The 18,536-nt window shown below is 43.9% G+C and overlaps 1 protein-coding gene across 1 annotated transcript in view; it reads left to right on the forward strand.

The window, feature by feature from the left end:
* Window positions 1-2,955: 2,955 nt before the first annotated feature.
* Window positions 2,956-18,536, forward strand: part of fgf12a (fibroblast growth factor 12a) — a 224,192-nt gene continuing 208,611 nt past the window's right edge. Inside the window, exon 1 of the mRNA XM_073848457.1 lies at window positions 2,956-3,063. Within this exon, the coding sequence (XP_073704558.1) occupies window positions 3,045-3,063 (19 nt within the window). The 5' untranslated portion in view covers window positions 2,956-3,044. The remainder of the gene's footprint in view (window positions 3,064-18,536) is intronic.

An 18,536-nucleotide genomic window follows, 5' to 3' on the forward strand; every position in this document is an offset into this window, starting at 1 on the left:
AAATTGGACTTTGGCGTATGTATTACACGCAACTGGAAAGTGTAAAGTCGTGTTATTTATACGCAAATTGATGAGAACGGGTTGATTGGATATGCGCCTAAATACCGCACATTTATATAGGTTTAACGTTTAAACTAACATTGTTTTATACTTGAACTATTTTATATCTATAGATTTTAGGCAAATCATGATGATTTGAGTAGGCAAACTGATCAAACAGACAGTCTACCGCTGGGCGCTGTTCGTTAAAAATAATAAAAATACAATGAAAAAAACAACAACAACTTATATTTACGAACAAATATGCTCTAAACGTTTTTTCTAAATTAACTTAATTAAAAATAAAACGAAACTAATTATAATCAATTTGCCATTACATACCAAACTTAAAGGTCCACTGAAGTGCCTTGAAACACACAGCGTAATTCTATGTGGTGACATACTTTAAACTGAAACAAAAACATATCGCCCAGCTCCGCCCACTAATTTTGAACAGCCAATAGCGTTCCACTTATATCTGCTCGGGCCAGAGCCGTTGAGCTCCGTAAAGCTGCATTTGTAAGCTTATGACAGCCACAGACTAATAAATCACCCCACAGATTCAATATGAAACTCTTGCTAAAACGAAATAGTGATCATAATCATGCTGAGGCTGTGTAGTTTAATACATATGAGCGCATTTGATCTGCTCCGGGTTATTGCGTCTCTGTGTAGGGGGCGGGACCATAGATATATATACATATATATGTATATATATCTATGGGCGGGACACTACGGACTCTAGAGAGCATTTGATTGGACAGAACGTTTGATGAAAAACTGAAGTGCACGGTGATATCATCAAAATCCTTGATTCATATTGGCGGAAGTGACGAGACTGTAAGTTTTGAATGCCTATATCTTGTAAACGCGAATTTTGTCTTTGTTTTGAAGCACACTAGCTTATAACCTTAAGGCTGATATATTCATACTAAAAGCCGAAAAACTTTAATTTTGATTTCAGGGGGACTTTAAGTATTTTGATTTTAAAATCTGGCTCAGGACGCGCGACATCAGTGGTAGACCGGCTCCAGAATTAAATCCCTGAGGCTGCTTTCACATTTATATTTTTGCCCCGTACATTACTTTGATATCACTGTGTTAGTCACTGCTATTTCGAGAATGAATCCAGCATAAATATTCAGATGTAATTCCCTAAACATGGCAGCGTGTATGTGTCCGAAAAAAGACAGTTTCATACAAATTCTGAATGGACTGTAGTCTGGAAAGTGTAGGTGTCCCTTTATTATCATCACTAAAAGCACTGAATTTATAGATCTCACAAAATTCCGTTATAATAATCAATAAAGCTTTCTAAACTACACAATGAGTCTTGTATTTATCGCGTCATCCCCCCTCCTACCCCCTAATGTCGCCTGTGGGTGGGTATAAGTTTAGAGCACCCTCATTAATTTAGGAAGCACCCTCAGTGATTAAGTTCTGGAACCGGGCCTGCCTGTCGGGTGTACGATGTAAAGGCACTACTGTTCGGTATGAACAGACCCGAGATGAGCAGGTAAAATACTGCAAATTTGCAGAAACTGGAGAGACACTGAGCCACGCGATGTGTACGCGCCGCCATCTTGGTCAAACTATATTGTGTAGCAAAAAGTTCATTTTGGCCTTTTCCATTAAACTTGGCACTAAATGCACCACAGATGAATTCAGGGTGCAAAGACTTATAAAATAACTGACTGATTTAAAAATGAATGATAGTTTTGCCTCGCATTCATCACCACAGGATACTGCCACATTCTCTCCTTTGTACTGTGCTTGTTTCATACTGCTATTCGCAGATACAGCTATTCGCAGATACAGTGGACTCCATATACACGCTGAGTCAGCGTATTCTGTGACATAATATCCCAGCCTGTACCTTTCCACATAACCGTAACAGCCAAGTTTCTGTTAATAAATGATTTCATCTGCCGCACAAATAGACACATCTACTGTAACCTGTTTACATGTTACTCACTATGGAAGCATTATGTACCCAATGATCTTGAAAAAAAGTGTTTGAGAGGTCATTAAAATTGACCTTTGTATTTGAAATGACTCCGCACCTCTCATATCAGAACAGAACATTGAACTGAAAATCTTATAGCAGTATCTAGTTCTTTTTTTAACAGCAGATGTAACATAAGCCGTTATTCCCCTGTCCCTGTACACTGCTGATGCTGCCTTTCTTCATGGTTTGATCAATGAGGCCATTACAGTTGGAGCATTCTGAAAGAGAAAATATGAATGTACAGTGAATAGAGTAGGCACAACATATTGTGCAGGGTTGTGTGTGCAACCTCTATATATTCCTTGGATTCAATTGTCAGTATTTCTTTCTTGCCTGGGTATTTCGGGTAGTTATCTATTGATATAAGTTGTGCTATATTACAGTACAAATAAGCATAATTAGTCAAATTTACAGGAAGCAAATATCACAATTATTCTGAATAAACAATGTCATTATTTAGGTGTTGCAGCTAAAACTGAGTTATGTGACTAAACTGAATACAAATGCCAACTTAACATCCAATACATGAATTGCCAAATCTTAAATTCTGAACTCTGAATGTCTTACTTTTTCAGAGTAGAAATATTCGGATTATGAATATCTTACTTATTCATATGCTTGGTTAAATTCAGTCGTACAAGGGAGTTATTACCAGAAGCATCTTCTCTCAAAGCACATAAGCAAAGACTCTTCGCTACAAAAATAAGTAAACACATCCATCGAAGGCAATTCAATACTCTCTCTCTCCCTCTCCCTCTCCTTCTCTCTCTTCCTCTTTGTTAAACACACAAACCTGCACAAGTACAGTGCACTCCCGCCCTGTGTGTCCGGGATACAAACTCTTTTATACTCATTCATCAATTGCGCTTTGTAACGACTGCTCTCTGCTTCTAGACTACAGCGAGGTACGGCACTCTGTCTCTGCCCTTTCCGAGAAGACGCATCCCGCAACGGCAACCACAGGAGACCAAGAGATTCCTCCAAAACACAGCACGACATGGATAAAGGAGATAAAGGTAAGAAACTTAGAACAGTGTAAGTGTTTATTGTTATGCCGGGAGAGAGTGAATGCGCTTTAGGGCTGTTTTAGGAAAAGTGGACTGCGGATCTGGTTAGAGAAGTGTACAGAGCTCGCTATGATGCTCAATGCAGTATCCGGAATTAAAAAGCTTGCGAAACAGCGAAAGCTCCAGTACATTTTGACATTACGTTAGAAAGGGATAATTTTTAATGTTATATATTTGGTGTTGAGTGAGTAGATCAGATAAAACATAAACATTAGCGTTGAGAGTGTGTGCCAAGATAAAGGCAGCAGCGACTGCTTTCTCCTGTGCAGATGCTGAGCAAATAAAAATCCTGCAAACATACCACATTCGGGCAAGGCAAGCACAAACCTGACTGATTTGCTACTTGAATTAACTATAACTTGATAAGCTTTTGTTGTTGTTGTTGTTGTTGTTGTTGTTGTTTTATACATTTAAACAAGAGCTTGTGTGACTTTTGAGAGAAATTATTTCTGCCAACTAAGGGCTGGGCCAGGTGCTGCTATAAAAAGTGCTGGCTGTCCACTTTTAGGGAGAGATGAATGTGTGTGATGTTGCTTTTGTGGCACTGAGTCTGCTGATCAGTGTGTAACAGCAGAGATTCCAGCAAAAAGGAACTCCATATGAACTGCAATGTAGTAATTTATGTAAAGACAAATAAGATATCAGCTGACATTAAAGCATTTTTTTTTCACTATTGCAAGCTTTTGTTCTTATTACAAAGAGAAGTGACTTTGACTGACACCTTGTCAAAACACACACACAGAAGGTGGGGACAGAAATGTGCTGTGTACAGTTACAGTGTGAAGGTTTTTCACTCTGTCTTAGCTTCATTAATTCTTCTTCTTTGTTCATCTTTTCTCATAAAGAAGTGCACTCGGTTCTTTCCATCGTGCTGCTATGATATGGATTCTCCCTTATCTGTTCAATCCCTTCTGTTTGTCTAGCAGCAATGCTCATCATTGCCAATGCTTCATGTGTATGGTTTAATGTCAAGTCAGTGTTGTACACAGATATGTATTATGTATGTCTGATGTACAATGCACACACAAGTTTTAAAAGCTTTAAAAAATATTTACAGTTGTTTTCTTATTGTACTCCATTGTACTGTATCTATCTATTATATGTTATACGCAATTATACGTATTATACGTAACACCTAAGTATATATAAAATAATAGATTTAGTTTTAAAGACACATCTTTACAGGATTAATACTCATAGATGGTTGACAAAAGTGTCAGAACTTTAAAATGCTTTGCTTTATATTTGTTAGGCGTCATTGCAACAGGGCTGTCCTTAAATGTGCTAATAACTCATTCTAGAAGAAAGGGGTGTGGTTAGATAAAACTTTACCTTGTTAGCAAGAAACTATCCTCACAATAGCACAATATTCTCTTCTCTTCTCTTCTCTTCTCTTCTCTTCTCTTCTCTTCTCTTCTCTTCTCTTCTCTTCTCTTCTCTTCTCTTCTCTTCTCTTCTCTTCTCTTCTCTTCTCTTCTCCTTATGCTTTCTCCAGTCCTGTTTTATTTTCTTAACCCCTTCTCCATCTCCCTTGCTTTGACAAATTATTCTGCTGCAGAGAAAAGACACAACTCTGCTGCAGCTATAGGTCACGCAGCGAGCAGTTCGCTAATTCTCTTACTTACTTGATTGTAGCATTTTTGTTGTTGATGGTGTCTTAGATTCCAAAAATAAACCAGAGAAATTCAGAAATTTGAAACAAACTGGCTTTGTAACAAAGTTAGCCTTCTATAAAGTTATTTTTGATTATAATACATGAGCACCCTTTAACACTTGTATTAAACTGAACAATTGTTACAACTTTTAATGAAAAAAGAATGTAAAATGCATAAGTTAAACGTTAATTGGTTAAATGTAAGCATATGGTCATAATGTTAAATATTGTTAAAAATAGATTTATAGAAGGAAAAAACATGAATTTCCTAATAATAGAGCCATAACATTCACATAAGTCATTGCACAAACAATCACATTAGTTTAGTTTTCATTTTAACATGGTTGTTTCTTCTCATTGTGTAATTAGTCATGCCTTTGGAGTGTTTTATATGGCATTTAATGTTACAGTTTTTCTAAATTGCTAAAACAGATTTTTTAAAGCCATCACTCATTTTCTCAAAACCTTAAACACAAATCCAAATTTGTAGACACTATCAAAAAATGGAGAACACAGTGTCCAGTGGATGTAGTTGCAAAAAAATAATGTTTACTGTATATAGTAATCATTTTTCAATAAAAAAAGAAAAACATACATACACTCAAAAGAAATCACACCTAAGTTGGTGAATATAGCAAGAAAATGAAAAATATATCATCTTGTAAAAAAGGATTACGTCTTAGAGCTAGGTCAGAGCCAAACATTCTGGTGTGGTAGTTTTGAAGTTCTGAAAAATGACAAAAATACAGTGTGCAAAAAAAAAAAAAACACACACACACACACACACACACACACACACACACACACACACACACACACACACACACACACACACACACACACACACACACACACACAAAAACAGTGTATAGAGTGTGTTTTCTTCCATTCTTCTTTTGAACTTTCCAACTGATTATGGTGAATTTGGCTGAACTCTTTGTTCTGCCTTTGTCATTCCATGCACAAGAACATGGTCTATCACAGTAACTCTAATTTCATTTGAAAAGACTGTTCTTGGTTTTGCTCTTCCTCGTTCTCCTCTTCCACAACCTCGTATTCACACTCTTCTGTACTTCTCACACTGATGGATGCACACATGCCATCTGTGCACTTTGAACTGGCTTATATTTTGTATATTTAAATATTTAGAAACAATTTTGATTTATTGTGTGTAAGCGATTATAGCTGTGTTGCAGTTTTCCTTACTTTTGCTTTCTGTTGTTTAGGGTTTTGCATCACAAGTTCCTCACAGAGCAAACTACTGTGTCTTAGCGAGTGAGAATGTGTTTTGGAGTTTTGCAAAAAGAGTGCAAGAGATCTGCAAACAGTGTATAAACTGCCTGAACTTCTTTAAGGTTTTGTAGAGTGATTTCTTTTGACAAATTGGTTTAGGCTATTGAGAGTTTGGCTCAGAATGGGGTTTAGTTTTTTAGCAAATGTGAAAAACTGTAAGTTAATGTTTATCACATAATTTTAGTGTCTTTTGTGTTATCCACATGGTGTTTTGTGTTTGTGTTGTGTTACGGAAGCAGACCAAACAAGAGAGGTAAGTGATCAATATAACAATGTTTATTATCAGCAGAGCGTTGTGGATCAGATGACGTGCAGAACCGGGTAAGTATCAACAGTCCAAGTATGATATTCGTTGACTAGAGATGAATACTGAATACAGATCCTTTTCCTTTCCAGGAACGACGGGAGGAGGACTCCGACCCACACACACACACACACACACCGTTGGTGATAGACGAACAGGCTTATGGCTGACCACAGCTGACTGGAACAGAGAACAGACTTCGTACTGGAATAGATGAGACAACAGGTAAGTTTCAACAGGTAAATAGCGAGGTAAGTATGTCTTTGAGGTTTGTGAACTCGACAGAGAAACACAATGAGTCCGCAAAACAAAAACGAGCCCGGACACTGAGTGAGGTGTGTGGTGTGCTTATATGTGGTGCTGGTGATTGGTTTCAGGTGCATCTGATTAGTAATCAGGTGACTGTGATCGTTGAGTGAGTGAGGGAGTAGAACCTGGCCAATCCGTGACATTACCCCCCTCCCCAGGGCCCGCTCCTGAGGGCCGAGGCCTCCGACGTCGTGGTGGTCTACCTCGTCCTCGAGGGGCTGGACATTCAGGATGGTTACGATGGAATTCCTCCATGAGGGCTGGATCTAGAATGTCAACTCTGGGTACCCACGACCTCTCCTCTGGTCCGTAGCCTTCCCAGTCGACGAGATACTCAAGACTACCACCACGACGTCGGGACAGAAGGATTTCTCGGACCGAGTAGATGGATCCCTCTTCCAGCACCAAGGGGGGAGGGGGTTCCTCTTCCTGACCAGGTTCTGTGGAGGGAATCACAGGTGGGTGAAAGGGTTTCAGTAAAGAGACGTGAAATGTGGGGTGGATACGGTACTGTGGTGGTAATTGGAGTCTGTAGGTGACGGGGTTGACCTGTTCCACGATGGTGAAGGGGCCAACAAACCTGGGACTCAATTTCTTCGAGGGCAGGCGCAGACGGATGTCTCTTGTGGAGAGCCAGACTTTCTGCCCAGGAGTGTATGTGGGCCCAGGAATCCTCTTCTTATCAGCAGTGGACTTGGTTCTGCGCACTGCCCTTTGAAGATGATGGTGAGCCTCGTCCCAGACTCTCTCGCTCTCCCGGAACCAGTAATCCACTGCGGGCACCTGTGATGGTTCGCCATTCCAGGGGAAGAGAGGTGGTTGGAAGCCGAGCACACACTGGAATGGCGTGAGTCCTGTGGTGGGTTGCCGCAGTGAATTTTGGGCGTATTCTGCCCAACCCAGGAACTGGTTCCAGGAGTCCTGGTGACCATGACAGAATGTCCGGAGGAACCGCCCCACCTCCTGGATTTTCCTCTCCGTCTGCCCGTTGGTCTCAGGGTGGTATCCAGAGGAGAGGCTAACGGTCACACCTAGGAGTTTGAGAAAAGACTTCCACACCCGTGAAATAAACTGTGGACCCCTGTCTGAGACGATGTCTTCCGGAATGCCATAGTACCTAAAGACTTTGTTGAAGAGCAGTTCGGCAGACTCTAGGGCTGTGGGAAGACCTTTCAGAGGTATCAGTCGGCAGAATTTTGAAAATCGATCAACTATAACAAAGATGCAGGTGTTACCGTCAGATGAGGGGAGATCTGTCATGAAGTCAACTCCCAGGTGTGACCAGGGGCGGTTCGGCACAGGCAAGGGATGGAGTTTCCCAGCAGGCAGATGACGTGGACTCTTGGACATTGCACACTCCTTACATCCTTGGACATACCTCCTCACATCCCTTGCCATGTGCGGCCACCAGAAGCGGTCCGTCAGCAGCGAGAGAGTGTTGTTGGCCCCTGGATGTCCAGTGCCCAGAGAGGTATGTGTTGAATGGATTAGATCTACCCGCTGGGTCCTAGGGATGAATCTGCGACCAGGTGGACAGCCCGGCGGAGATCTGGGTTCCGGAGTGGCGACAGCTGGCGGGTTGGTCCATTCAATGGGTTGAACGATGATGTTTTCGGGGATTATGGTCGTGGGGGTGTCAGGCAAGTCGTGAGAATCATGGATGCGAGACAGAGCATCAGCTCGGGTATTCTTGGATCCTGGCCGGTAGGTTATGGTGAAGTTGAATCGTGAAAAGAACAGGGACCATCTTGCCTGACGGGGACAGAGCCGTTTGGCGTCTCGGAGGTACTGTAGGTTCTTGTGATCTGTTATCACCTGGAACGTGTGGTTGGATCCCTCTAACCAATGTCGCCACTCCTCCAGAGCGAGCTTGATGGCAAGGAGCTCGCGGTTGCCGATGTCATAGTTCCTCTCCGCAGGGCTGAGCTTCCGGGAATAGTAGGCACAGGGATGAAGCAATGGAGGAGTACCATGATGTTGTGACAGAATACCTCCCACGCCGGTAGTAGAAGCGTCTACCTCTACCACGAAAGGGAGATCAGGGTCAGGATGGGTTAGAAGAGGTGCCTGTGTAAATGCTTCCTTGAGGTTATGGAAGGCTGCGGCCGAGTCAGGGTTCCAGAGTAGGGTTCGTGGTTTTCCTTTGAGTAGACTGGTAAGTGGAGCAGTGATGATGCTGTAGTTCTTGATAAACCGGCGGTAGAAATTGGCGAAACCTAAGAATCGTTGAAGCTCTTTGATAGTGGTGGGTTCTGGCCAGGATACAACTGCAGATACCTTCCTCTCGTCCATACGGACCCCCTTCTGGTCGATGACGTATCCAAGGAAGTGTACTGCTGGTAGGTGAAATGAACATTTCTCCGCCTTGAGATACAGGTGATGATCCCGTAATCTTTGAAGGACCTCCGCAACGTGGAGGCGATGTTCGGCCTCACTCCGGGAGTAAATCAGGATATCGTCTATGTAGACAATGACAAAGTGGTGCAGAAACTCCCGGAGTACCTCGTGAATGAAGTTCTGAAATACGGAGGGGGCGTTGACCAAACCATAGGGCATGACCAAATACTCGTAGTGGCCAGTAGGGGTCACGAAGGCAGTCTTCCACTCGTCCCCCTCACGTATCCTCACGAGGTTGTACGCGCTGCGGAGGTCCAACTTCGTAAACACCCTGGCAGTGCGTAGTTGTTCGAGGGCCGCAGGGACGAGAGGAAGGGGATACCGGAACTTGATGGTGCCTTGATTGAGTATACGGTAATCGATGCATGGCCGCAGCCCTCCATCCTTCTTTGCCACGAAGAAAAAACTGGATGCTGCGGGTGATGTTGATGGTCGGATGTAACCCTGATCGAGAGCCTCCTGTATGTACTCCTCCATTGCCTTGGTCTCCGGAAGCGACAGCGGGTAGATCTTACCTCTGGGCATTGGAGCATCCGGAACTAGGTCAATGGCACAGTCCCATGGCCGATGTGGAGGTAGCTGGGAAGCTCTCTTGGGGCAGAAGATGTCTTGAAACGACGAGTAAATGGCAGGAATCTGGACTGACTGCTTCTCAACCGGACTTTCGACGGAGGTGACGTTGACAGGTAGTATCTTGTGTCTAGGACGTGGAAGATCTGGGAAACATTGGTTGGTACATTCTTTTCCCCATTTTATCACCTCTCCTGTGCCCCAAGAGAGGATGGGATCATGCTTCACCAGCCACGGGCGCCCCAAGATGATGTCCATAGTAGCTCCCTCCAGAACCAGAAACTGAATCTCCTCACGGTGCAAAACTCCAATCTGTAGGATGATGGGTTCACTTTTCCGGTGAATACGGGTCCGTGAGCTGATCCGGTTAGTTATCGGTTGAATCTGGTAGATGGTGGTTGATGCTTGGGTGCGTAGCTGGAGCTGGCGACAGAGGGTGTTAGAGATGAAGTTTCCCGCTGACCCGGAGTCGATGAGGGCTGCGACTGTAACACAGGAAGTGTGGGTGGTTAACTGAACATTGGTAGTCAGAGGATGCATGTTATCCAATTCAGAACGTATTACACTCACCAAAGATCGTATAGGACGCATAGGACAGTTGAGTCGCACGTGTCCCGCAGCCCCACAGTACATGCAAAGACCCCGGGTCAGTCTTCTCTGTCGCTCAGCTGCAGAGATTTTCCCTGATTCCAGGATCATTGGTTCTGGTTCTGGAGGGCTGGCGGATGTAACTGGTCGGAGGAGTGCAGTAGTGGCGGACTGGTCTTGGTAGGATTTTAGACGATCTGAACAACGAAGTGACTGCTGAATGAACTTCTCCAATCCCATGGAATCGTCCAAAGCAGCTAACTGCATCCGGAGATTGGGTTCTAGGCCGAGCCGGTACGTGGTCAGTAATGATCGCTCATTCCATCCGCTGGCAGCGGCCAAAGTTCGGAAACGCAGGGAGTAATCTTGTGTCGTCATACTTCCTTGCTGGTCCGGTAAGCAGAGACGTGATGAAGGCTATTTTCGAAGAATCTGTGGGATAGAGAGCAGGTTGCATTGTGAATATCAATGAACATTGTAACAGGAATCCGCTGCACTCCTCCGCCCCGCCAGAGTAGGGCGCTGGTCGGGCCATGGGACTGGAAGGGATGTTCACGGGAGTCGAAGAAGTGCTGGGTGCCGGTGGTGCGGTGGGATGAGCTGAAGTTGGAGTGGTGGCATGACTAGCCAACAAAACCTTCCTGAGCGAGTCCACCAGCTCTTGAAACGGGTCCCGATTGCTCATGCTGATACTGTGTTGGTCCGGGCTAACTGTTACGGAAGCAGACCAAACAAGAGAGGTAAGTGATCAATATAACAATGTTTATTATCAGCAGAGCGTTGTGGATCAGATGACGTGCAGAACCGGGTAAGTATCAACAGTCCAAGTATGATATTCGTTGACTAGAGATGAATACTGAATACAGATCCTTTTCCTTTCCAGGAACGACGGGAGGAGGACTCCGACCCACACACACACACACACACCGTTGGTGATAGACGAACAGGCTTATGGCTGACCACAGCTGACTGGAACAGAGAACAGACTTCGTACTGGAATAGATGAGACAACAGGTAAGTTTCAACAGGTAAATAGCGAGGTAAGTATGTCTTTGAGGTTTGTGAACTCGACAGAGAAACACAATGAGTCCGCTTCGTGAAAACGAGCCCGGACACTGAGTGAGGTGTGTGGTGTGCTTATATGTGGTGCTGGTGATTGGTTCCAGGTGCGTCTGATTAGTAATCAGGTGACTGTGATCGTTGAGTGAGTGAGGGAGTAGAACCTGGCCAATCCGTGACATGTTGGTACCACCTGTGTTATTGCCAGTACATTTTACAGTAACAAACAAATTTAATTGTTCAGATTGGTTGGTACATGGAAATTTAATGACATATAAGAGAAACAACCTCACTCTTTTTTCCTGCAGCTGTGTTTGTGTTTAACAATGAACAACCAACAATTATTTATCAATTAATTATTTAGCATTATCACTTATTACAGGTTGTAAAAAGTAAAAACGGAACGCCTTCTGCAAGATTCTAGTTTCAAGATTTTAGGATTTTTTAGATTTTAGGACTAATTTTACAGCTATAACACATTTCTAGAAACCATTATTCATTTTCTCAAAACCGTAAACACAAATCCAAATATTCAAACTAAACAGCAACTCTGACGCTTCTGGTAAAATCAAACAATCGCTTCAAAACCATTTGACCTGTCATTAAAATAAAACCCCTCACATTTCAGCAGCCATTTTAATATATCTTCTCAGGGGACAATATTATAGAAATGAAACTTGGATATATATTAGAGTAGTCAATGTGCAGATTGTATAGCAGTATAGATTTACTATCCTCTGAAAATAACAAAAGTTAGTACATCCAAACTGATAACAGCAGTAAGTCATTGAACCATGCAAAGCCACGTGTGCTATTCATCATGTTGTTTTTGTCTGCTTAACAGTACCATACAAAGTTGTGTAGCTTGTATTAGAGCAGTTAAATTTGGGTGCTTTAAATACAATTCTCTCATACTGACCACTGAAAGTTTAACATGACACTTCATGGCAATGAACTCTCTGAGGATTTGAGAATTAGAATTGTTGCTGGCCTAGGCTACAAGAGGTTCAGTAACACCCTAAAACTGAGTTACACTACAGTAGCCAGGGTCAAATAGAGGTTTTCCAAGATGGGTTCCACTCAGAAAAGGCTTTGCAAGGGTCAATCAACAAAGTTGAGTACTCGTTCTCTGCGTCAAGTGCAGAACCTGGCTTCAAAAAACAGATCCATGAGTGCTGCCAGCATTGCTTTAGAGGTTGTAGAAGTAGAAGGTCAGCTTGTCAGTGCTCAGACTATACGCTGCACACTGCAACAAGTCGGTTTGCATGGGCGTCATCCCAGAAGGAAGCCTCTTCTGAAGCTGGCTCACAAGAAAGCCTGCAAACAGCTGGCTGAAGACAACCTGTCCAAGAGCATAACTTACTGAAACCATGTCTAAGGTCTGATGAGATTTAGACAAACTTATTTGGCTCAGATTTTGTCCAGCATGTGTGGCGATGCCCTGGTGAGGAGTACCAAGAAAATTGTGTCTTGCCTACAGTCAAGCATGGTGGTGGTTGCACCAGGGTCTGGGGCTGCACGAGTGCTGGTGCTACTGGGGAGCTGCAGTTCATTGAGGGAAACATGGATTCCATCATGTACTGTACATTCTGAAGCAGAAGATGATGCCTATGGAGCAGGAAGTAGTTTCTCTTCTGAGCAAGGAGGCCATCGAGGTGGTCCCTCCTCAAGACAGAGAGTCAGGGTTCTACAGCCGCTACTTCATTGTTCCCAAGAAGGATGGAGGGCTGCGGCCTATTCTAGATCTCCACCATCTGAACCGCTCAGTCAAGAGACTGAAGTTCAAAATGCTCACAGTCAATCAAGTCGTGTCGCATATCAGGTCCGAGGACTGGTTCGTCACGATAGATTTGAAAGACGCTTACTTTCACATCTCCATCCTTCCCCAACACAGGAAGTTTCTGAGGTTCGCTTTCAGGGGCAAAGCTTACCAATATCGGGTGCTTCCCTTCGGCCTAGCCCTCTCACCCCGCACATTTACAAAGTGTGTGGATGCTGCTCTGGCTCCTCTGAGACTCCAGGGCATCCGCATTCTGAACTATATCGACGACTGGCTGATTTTGGCCCAGACAGAACAGTTAGCGGTCCAACATCGAGATGTTGTTCTTGCTCACATGAAAAATTTGGGGTTGAGACTGAATGCCAAGAAAAGTGTGCTATCTCCATGACAGAGAACCACTTATCTAGGTGTAGTGTGGGAATTGAGTCGATTCTCACGGCAGTCAGAGAAATCAGGCTAGGCCAGCTACTCACTGTGAAACAGTTTCAAGTACTTTTGGGTCTGATGGCAGCAGCTTCCAACGTGATACCTCTTGGACTACTGCACATGAGGCCCCTACAGTGGTGGCTCAAAACCAGGGGTTTTTCCCCGAGGGGAAATCCGTTCCGCACAATCAAGGTCACGCGGCGCTGCTTACGTGCCTTAGACATGCGGAAGAAACCCTGGTTCCTTTCCCAGGGCCCAGTGCTGGGAGCTCCTTGCCGCCGTGTAACGCTAGCGACAGACGCATCCCTCACTGGTTGGGGGGTGGTCATGAGTGGCCGCTCAGCCCACGGTCTGTGGACAGGCCGCCATCTCCTTTGGCACATCAACTGCTTGGAGATGCTGGCCTTGTTTCGAGCTTTAAAACACTTCCTCCCAGACCTTCGGAATCTCTTGTGGTGCCAAGGCAAACTGCTATCAATAAGAGCGGTTCATATCCCTGGCCACATGAATGTGGGAGCAGACATCCTGTTGAGGCAGGGGCCGAGGCCCGGGGAATGGATGCTTCACCCCGAGGTGGTGAAGCAGATTTGGAGTATTTTCGGACGAGCCCACGTGGACCTCTTTGCGACTCAGAAGACATCGCAATGTCCCCCTCTTTAGTTCCTCCAGCTCCTCTGGGACTGGACGCTATGGTACAGACGTGTCCGAGGCTACGTCTGTACGTCTTTCCCCCGATTGCTCTGCTCCCGGGAGTTCTAGAAAGAGTGCGCTGGGACGAGGTCCAGCTACTCTTGGTAGCCCCATTCTGGCCAGGTCAAACGTGGTTCTCAGACTTGATCTCCCTCCTAGACGGCACTCCATGGGAAATCCCGTTCAGGAGGGACCTTCTCTCTCAAGCGGGCGGCTCCATTCTGCATCCCCGCCCAGAAATGTGGAAGCTGTAGCTTCGGGTCTCTCAACTGAGGTTGTTGAGACCATCCTTCATTCTAGAGCTCCCTCTACGAGGAAACTTTATGCCCTGAAGTGGAAACTTTTTTCCTCCTAGTGTAGAGACCGCCAGTTAGACCCAGTCAACTGCCCGATTGGTACAGTTCTGGAGTTCCTGCAGACTTGCTTCTCTACAGGGCTAACTCATTCCACCCTTAAGGTTTATGTGGCGGCACTCTCGGCCTACCACACACCTATTGGGGGACTGACTGTGGGTAAAGACCCCTTAGTGATTAGTTTCCTCCGTGGTGCACTGAGGTTGAGACCTCGGTTACGCCCCCGGGTACCTACCTGGGACCTCGCTGTGGTTCTTGAAGTCTCTGATCGCATGCTCACGATCAAGACTGCATTGCTACTTGCTCTCTCTTCTTTAAAAAGAGTTGGTGACCTTCAGGCCTTGTCAGTGGCCCCTTCTTATTTAGACTTTGCGCCCGGTCTGGCCAAAGGATTCCTTTACCCTCGTGCAGGGTATGTTCCCAAGGTCTACACCACAGCCCGTCGTACTCCAGGCCTTCTATCCTCCTCCATTTCTGGAGCCTGACCAGCAGAATTATAACTGTATGTGTCCAGTGCGAGCACCCCTTGTTCCACTGTTCCCAGTCGTTTTCCAATATGATAACGGCTCTAAACACACACCACCAAGACAACTGCCTTGCTGAGGAAGCTGAAGGTGAAGGTGATGGAGTGGCCAAGTATGTCTCCAGACCTGAACCCTATTGAGTACCTGTGGGGCATCCTCAAGCAGAAGTTGGAGAAGCACCATGTGTCTAACATCCAGCAGCTCCGTGATGCCATTATAAAGAAGTGGAAGAGGATCCCAGCAACAACCTGTGCTGCTCCGATGAATTCCAAGCCCAGGATGATTAATGCAGTGCTAGATAACAATAGTGCTAACAAAAAATATTGACACTTTGGACATAGTTTTAATAAGTTCACTTAGGGTGTACTCACTTTTGTTGCCAGCTATTTTAACAATAATGGCTGTATGTTTATGCTGTATATTTAGTTGTAATCGAAATTATTCAACCTCCTTGACCTGCAAGACAATTTAACAAAGGCATCAGTAAACTATTGAACTATTGAAGTTTATTAATACACACTGAAGTAATTCTGAGAATGTAAGTTGATGAAATAATGAAATAAAATTAAATAGGCTCTAAAAGTTCATGTTCAAAATTATTGAACCTCCAAAATTAAAATTTGGTGCAGAATCTTTTATTCTTCAAAACCACTAATAAATACTGCTTGGAAGTGCTTAGAAGCTTCTGTCACCTCTCTACTACAGTAGTCCTTATAGATTCCTCACCTGAAAAAGCTTTCAGATCACTGATAATCTTTGGTTTTCACATTGCCACTGCTTTCCTCAAATTCAACCAAATATTTTCAGTGAGATTTAAATCTGGAGACCAAACAGGCCAATCAAGAACATTCTATGACTGATCCCTGAACCAAGTATAAGTAGATTTGGATGTATACTTTGGGATGAATGTCCTGCAGGAAAGTTAATTAATTAAGCTTCAGTCATTGCACTAAAAGCATCACAATTCTTGCCAAAATGGCCTGATACTTGATCCTTGATCCTTTATGTGGTCATGTTTTCCACTTCTTGCGACAGTAAAACAACCCCATAACAGGACTGATCCACCTCCATGTTTGACGATGGAGATGGTGTTCTTCTGCTTATAAGCCTTGCCTTTTTTTGCTCCAGACAAACTGCTGATCCATAGGCCAAAAAGTTCCAGCTCCCTATGGATACTTCACTCATACTGCGTCTGCTAAGACGCCATGGGAAAGTCCTATTTTCTGTTTACCTTTTTACAATAACGCAGTGTAACTGCATGGCCATTGGTTCGTGCAGTAACTAAAAAATGGTGCTGCACGATGGCACACAGAACTGGTAGCGGTGATGAGGAGCTTCAGTAGAACAGTGAACTTCGGTTAGATGAGATGTTGTCAGGCCATATGTCAGTTAAAAACAAATTTACCTGTCCTGTCAGCTGTTATACTGTGCTCGCAGCGCATCCTCTTCAAGTGCATGTGTGCTGTGTGCTGTATTAGGCTATATTAAAGCGCTGTATCATATTCAAACCCAAATGAAAGTTCAGTGCTCGGAGAGTGAGCTTACATCAGTTCGAGTCCCACGTGCTTCGTTCTCCCTACAAGAATGCAGTGTCGTAGTTGCCTACGAGAACGCAGTGTCATAGTTATGTTGTTAGTTAAGTCAAGAAGTTACAAAAAAGACAATTAAAACTGTGCATGTAAGATTGTTATTATTTATGAGTCACATTTAAAGCAGTTTCAGATCTGTGCCAAGTTTTTAAGCTTTTAAGGTAACAGCAGCCAAAATAGCCTAATAACCAACTGTTGTGATGTCTGTTAATTAAAGAACAACATTAAAAAGAGGAAATCAATAACTTCTGTAGTTTTAAAGTGCTCCTATTATGCTAGTTTAAAGGTTGTTAATATTATTTTATGAATCTCTCAAAACAGGTTTACATGTATGCAAGGTCTACACCAGACGCGAGTGGCGTGGCACGACAAAATACAATAGAACCAGCAATTCACAGATAATTTACTCACCCCCTTGTCATCCAAGATTTTTATGTATTTTTTTCTTCAGTCGTCAAGAAATTATGTTTTTTGAGATAAACATTTCTGGAAATTTCTCCATATAATGGACTTAAATGGTGCTTCGAAATTTGATCCTCCAAAATGCAGTTTAAATGTGGCGTCAAGGGGGTGTAAATGATCCCGGCCGACGAAGAAGGGTCTTGTCTACCGAAACAATCAGTCATTTTCTCAGAAAAAGATTTTTTTTCTATACCTTTTAGGCATTGAAACTTGTCTAGCACTAGGGCTGTGATGCGCTGTGATCAGGCAAGATGTCCATCATGCGCTGGAATGTGGCGGGCGCTCCGTGTAAGCTGAAGGGAAGGGTTCGGTACTGCCAATGGCCACTGGGGGTAGAAAAGGTGGTCTTTGGTTTAGCATCCTCCGAGAGCTGCACCTGCCAGTAGCCTTTGGTGAGGTCGAGGGTCGAGATGAACCGGGCCCTTCCCAAACGGTCCAATAGCTCATCCACCCGAGGCATTGGGTAGCGTCAAATTCTGAGACTTCATTGAGTTGCCGGAAGTCATTGCAGAAGTGTGAGTGAGGTGCTCCCGGACTAATGGCATGACCCGCTCCATCCTTTCTCTCATGCTCTTCACATGCTCGATGAGGGAGTGAAGGGGCGCGGGCTGTCGTTCCCAGGCCTCCTTGGCCACGCCGAGGAGCCCGTGTGGTTGTCGGCCGAAGAGCAGTTAGAAAGGGGTGAAGCCAGTGGACGCTTGAGGAACCTCCCTTTCCCGAAAAAGGACATATGGCAGCATCAGGTCCCAGTCACGTCGGTCTTCGGCTGCCACCTGCCTTAACATCTGCTTCAGTCTGTTTGGGAGTCACCTGACAAACTGTCTGTGGCCCCTAGACCCAAAAAGAACAATCTTGCTTTCATCAGTCCACAAAAATTGTGCCATTTCTCTTTAGGCCAGTCAATGTGTTCTTTGGCATATTCACTGTAAAATCTAATTAGTTGGGCTTACTTAAAAAAAGCATGCAAACCGATTGCCTTAAAAAAACTAAATGAAGTGAAATAGAAATAGTATGTTGTACTGACAAATGCTTTGTTAGTATAGTTTACTTTACATGAGAGTTCTAGCATCTAAAAAAGGACTGTAGGGGCTACTTGATCCTTTACTTAAGGTTTACTCTTGACTTAGTATAGCTACTTACTGACTCCCAGAGTGCATTGCAGCATGCATAAATTATGCAATTGATTTGTTTTACTGTTGTTGTTTTTATTTGCTAATTTTATTTACTGTCTTGTGTCAGTAGTAGCACAACAAAAAGAGCAAATAAAATAATAAAATGGTTATTGTCACAATTAATAAAAATAAACAATATTGAATTGTTACCATTGTTGTGGTTCGCGTGCTGAATGTTGAAGTCTGTCTGTGACTTGAGCATAGAGCTGGGCGATAATTAACACGATAAATGTCAAATCTTTATATCTATCA

Source organism: Garra rufa, chromosome 10 (genome assembly GCF_049309525.1).
Source record: "Garra rufa chromosome 10, GarRuf1.0, whole genome shotgun sequence".
Taxonomy (NCBI): Eukaryota; Metazoa; Chordata; class Actinopteri; order Cypriniformes; family Cyprinidae; genus Garra; species Garra rufa.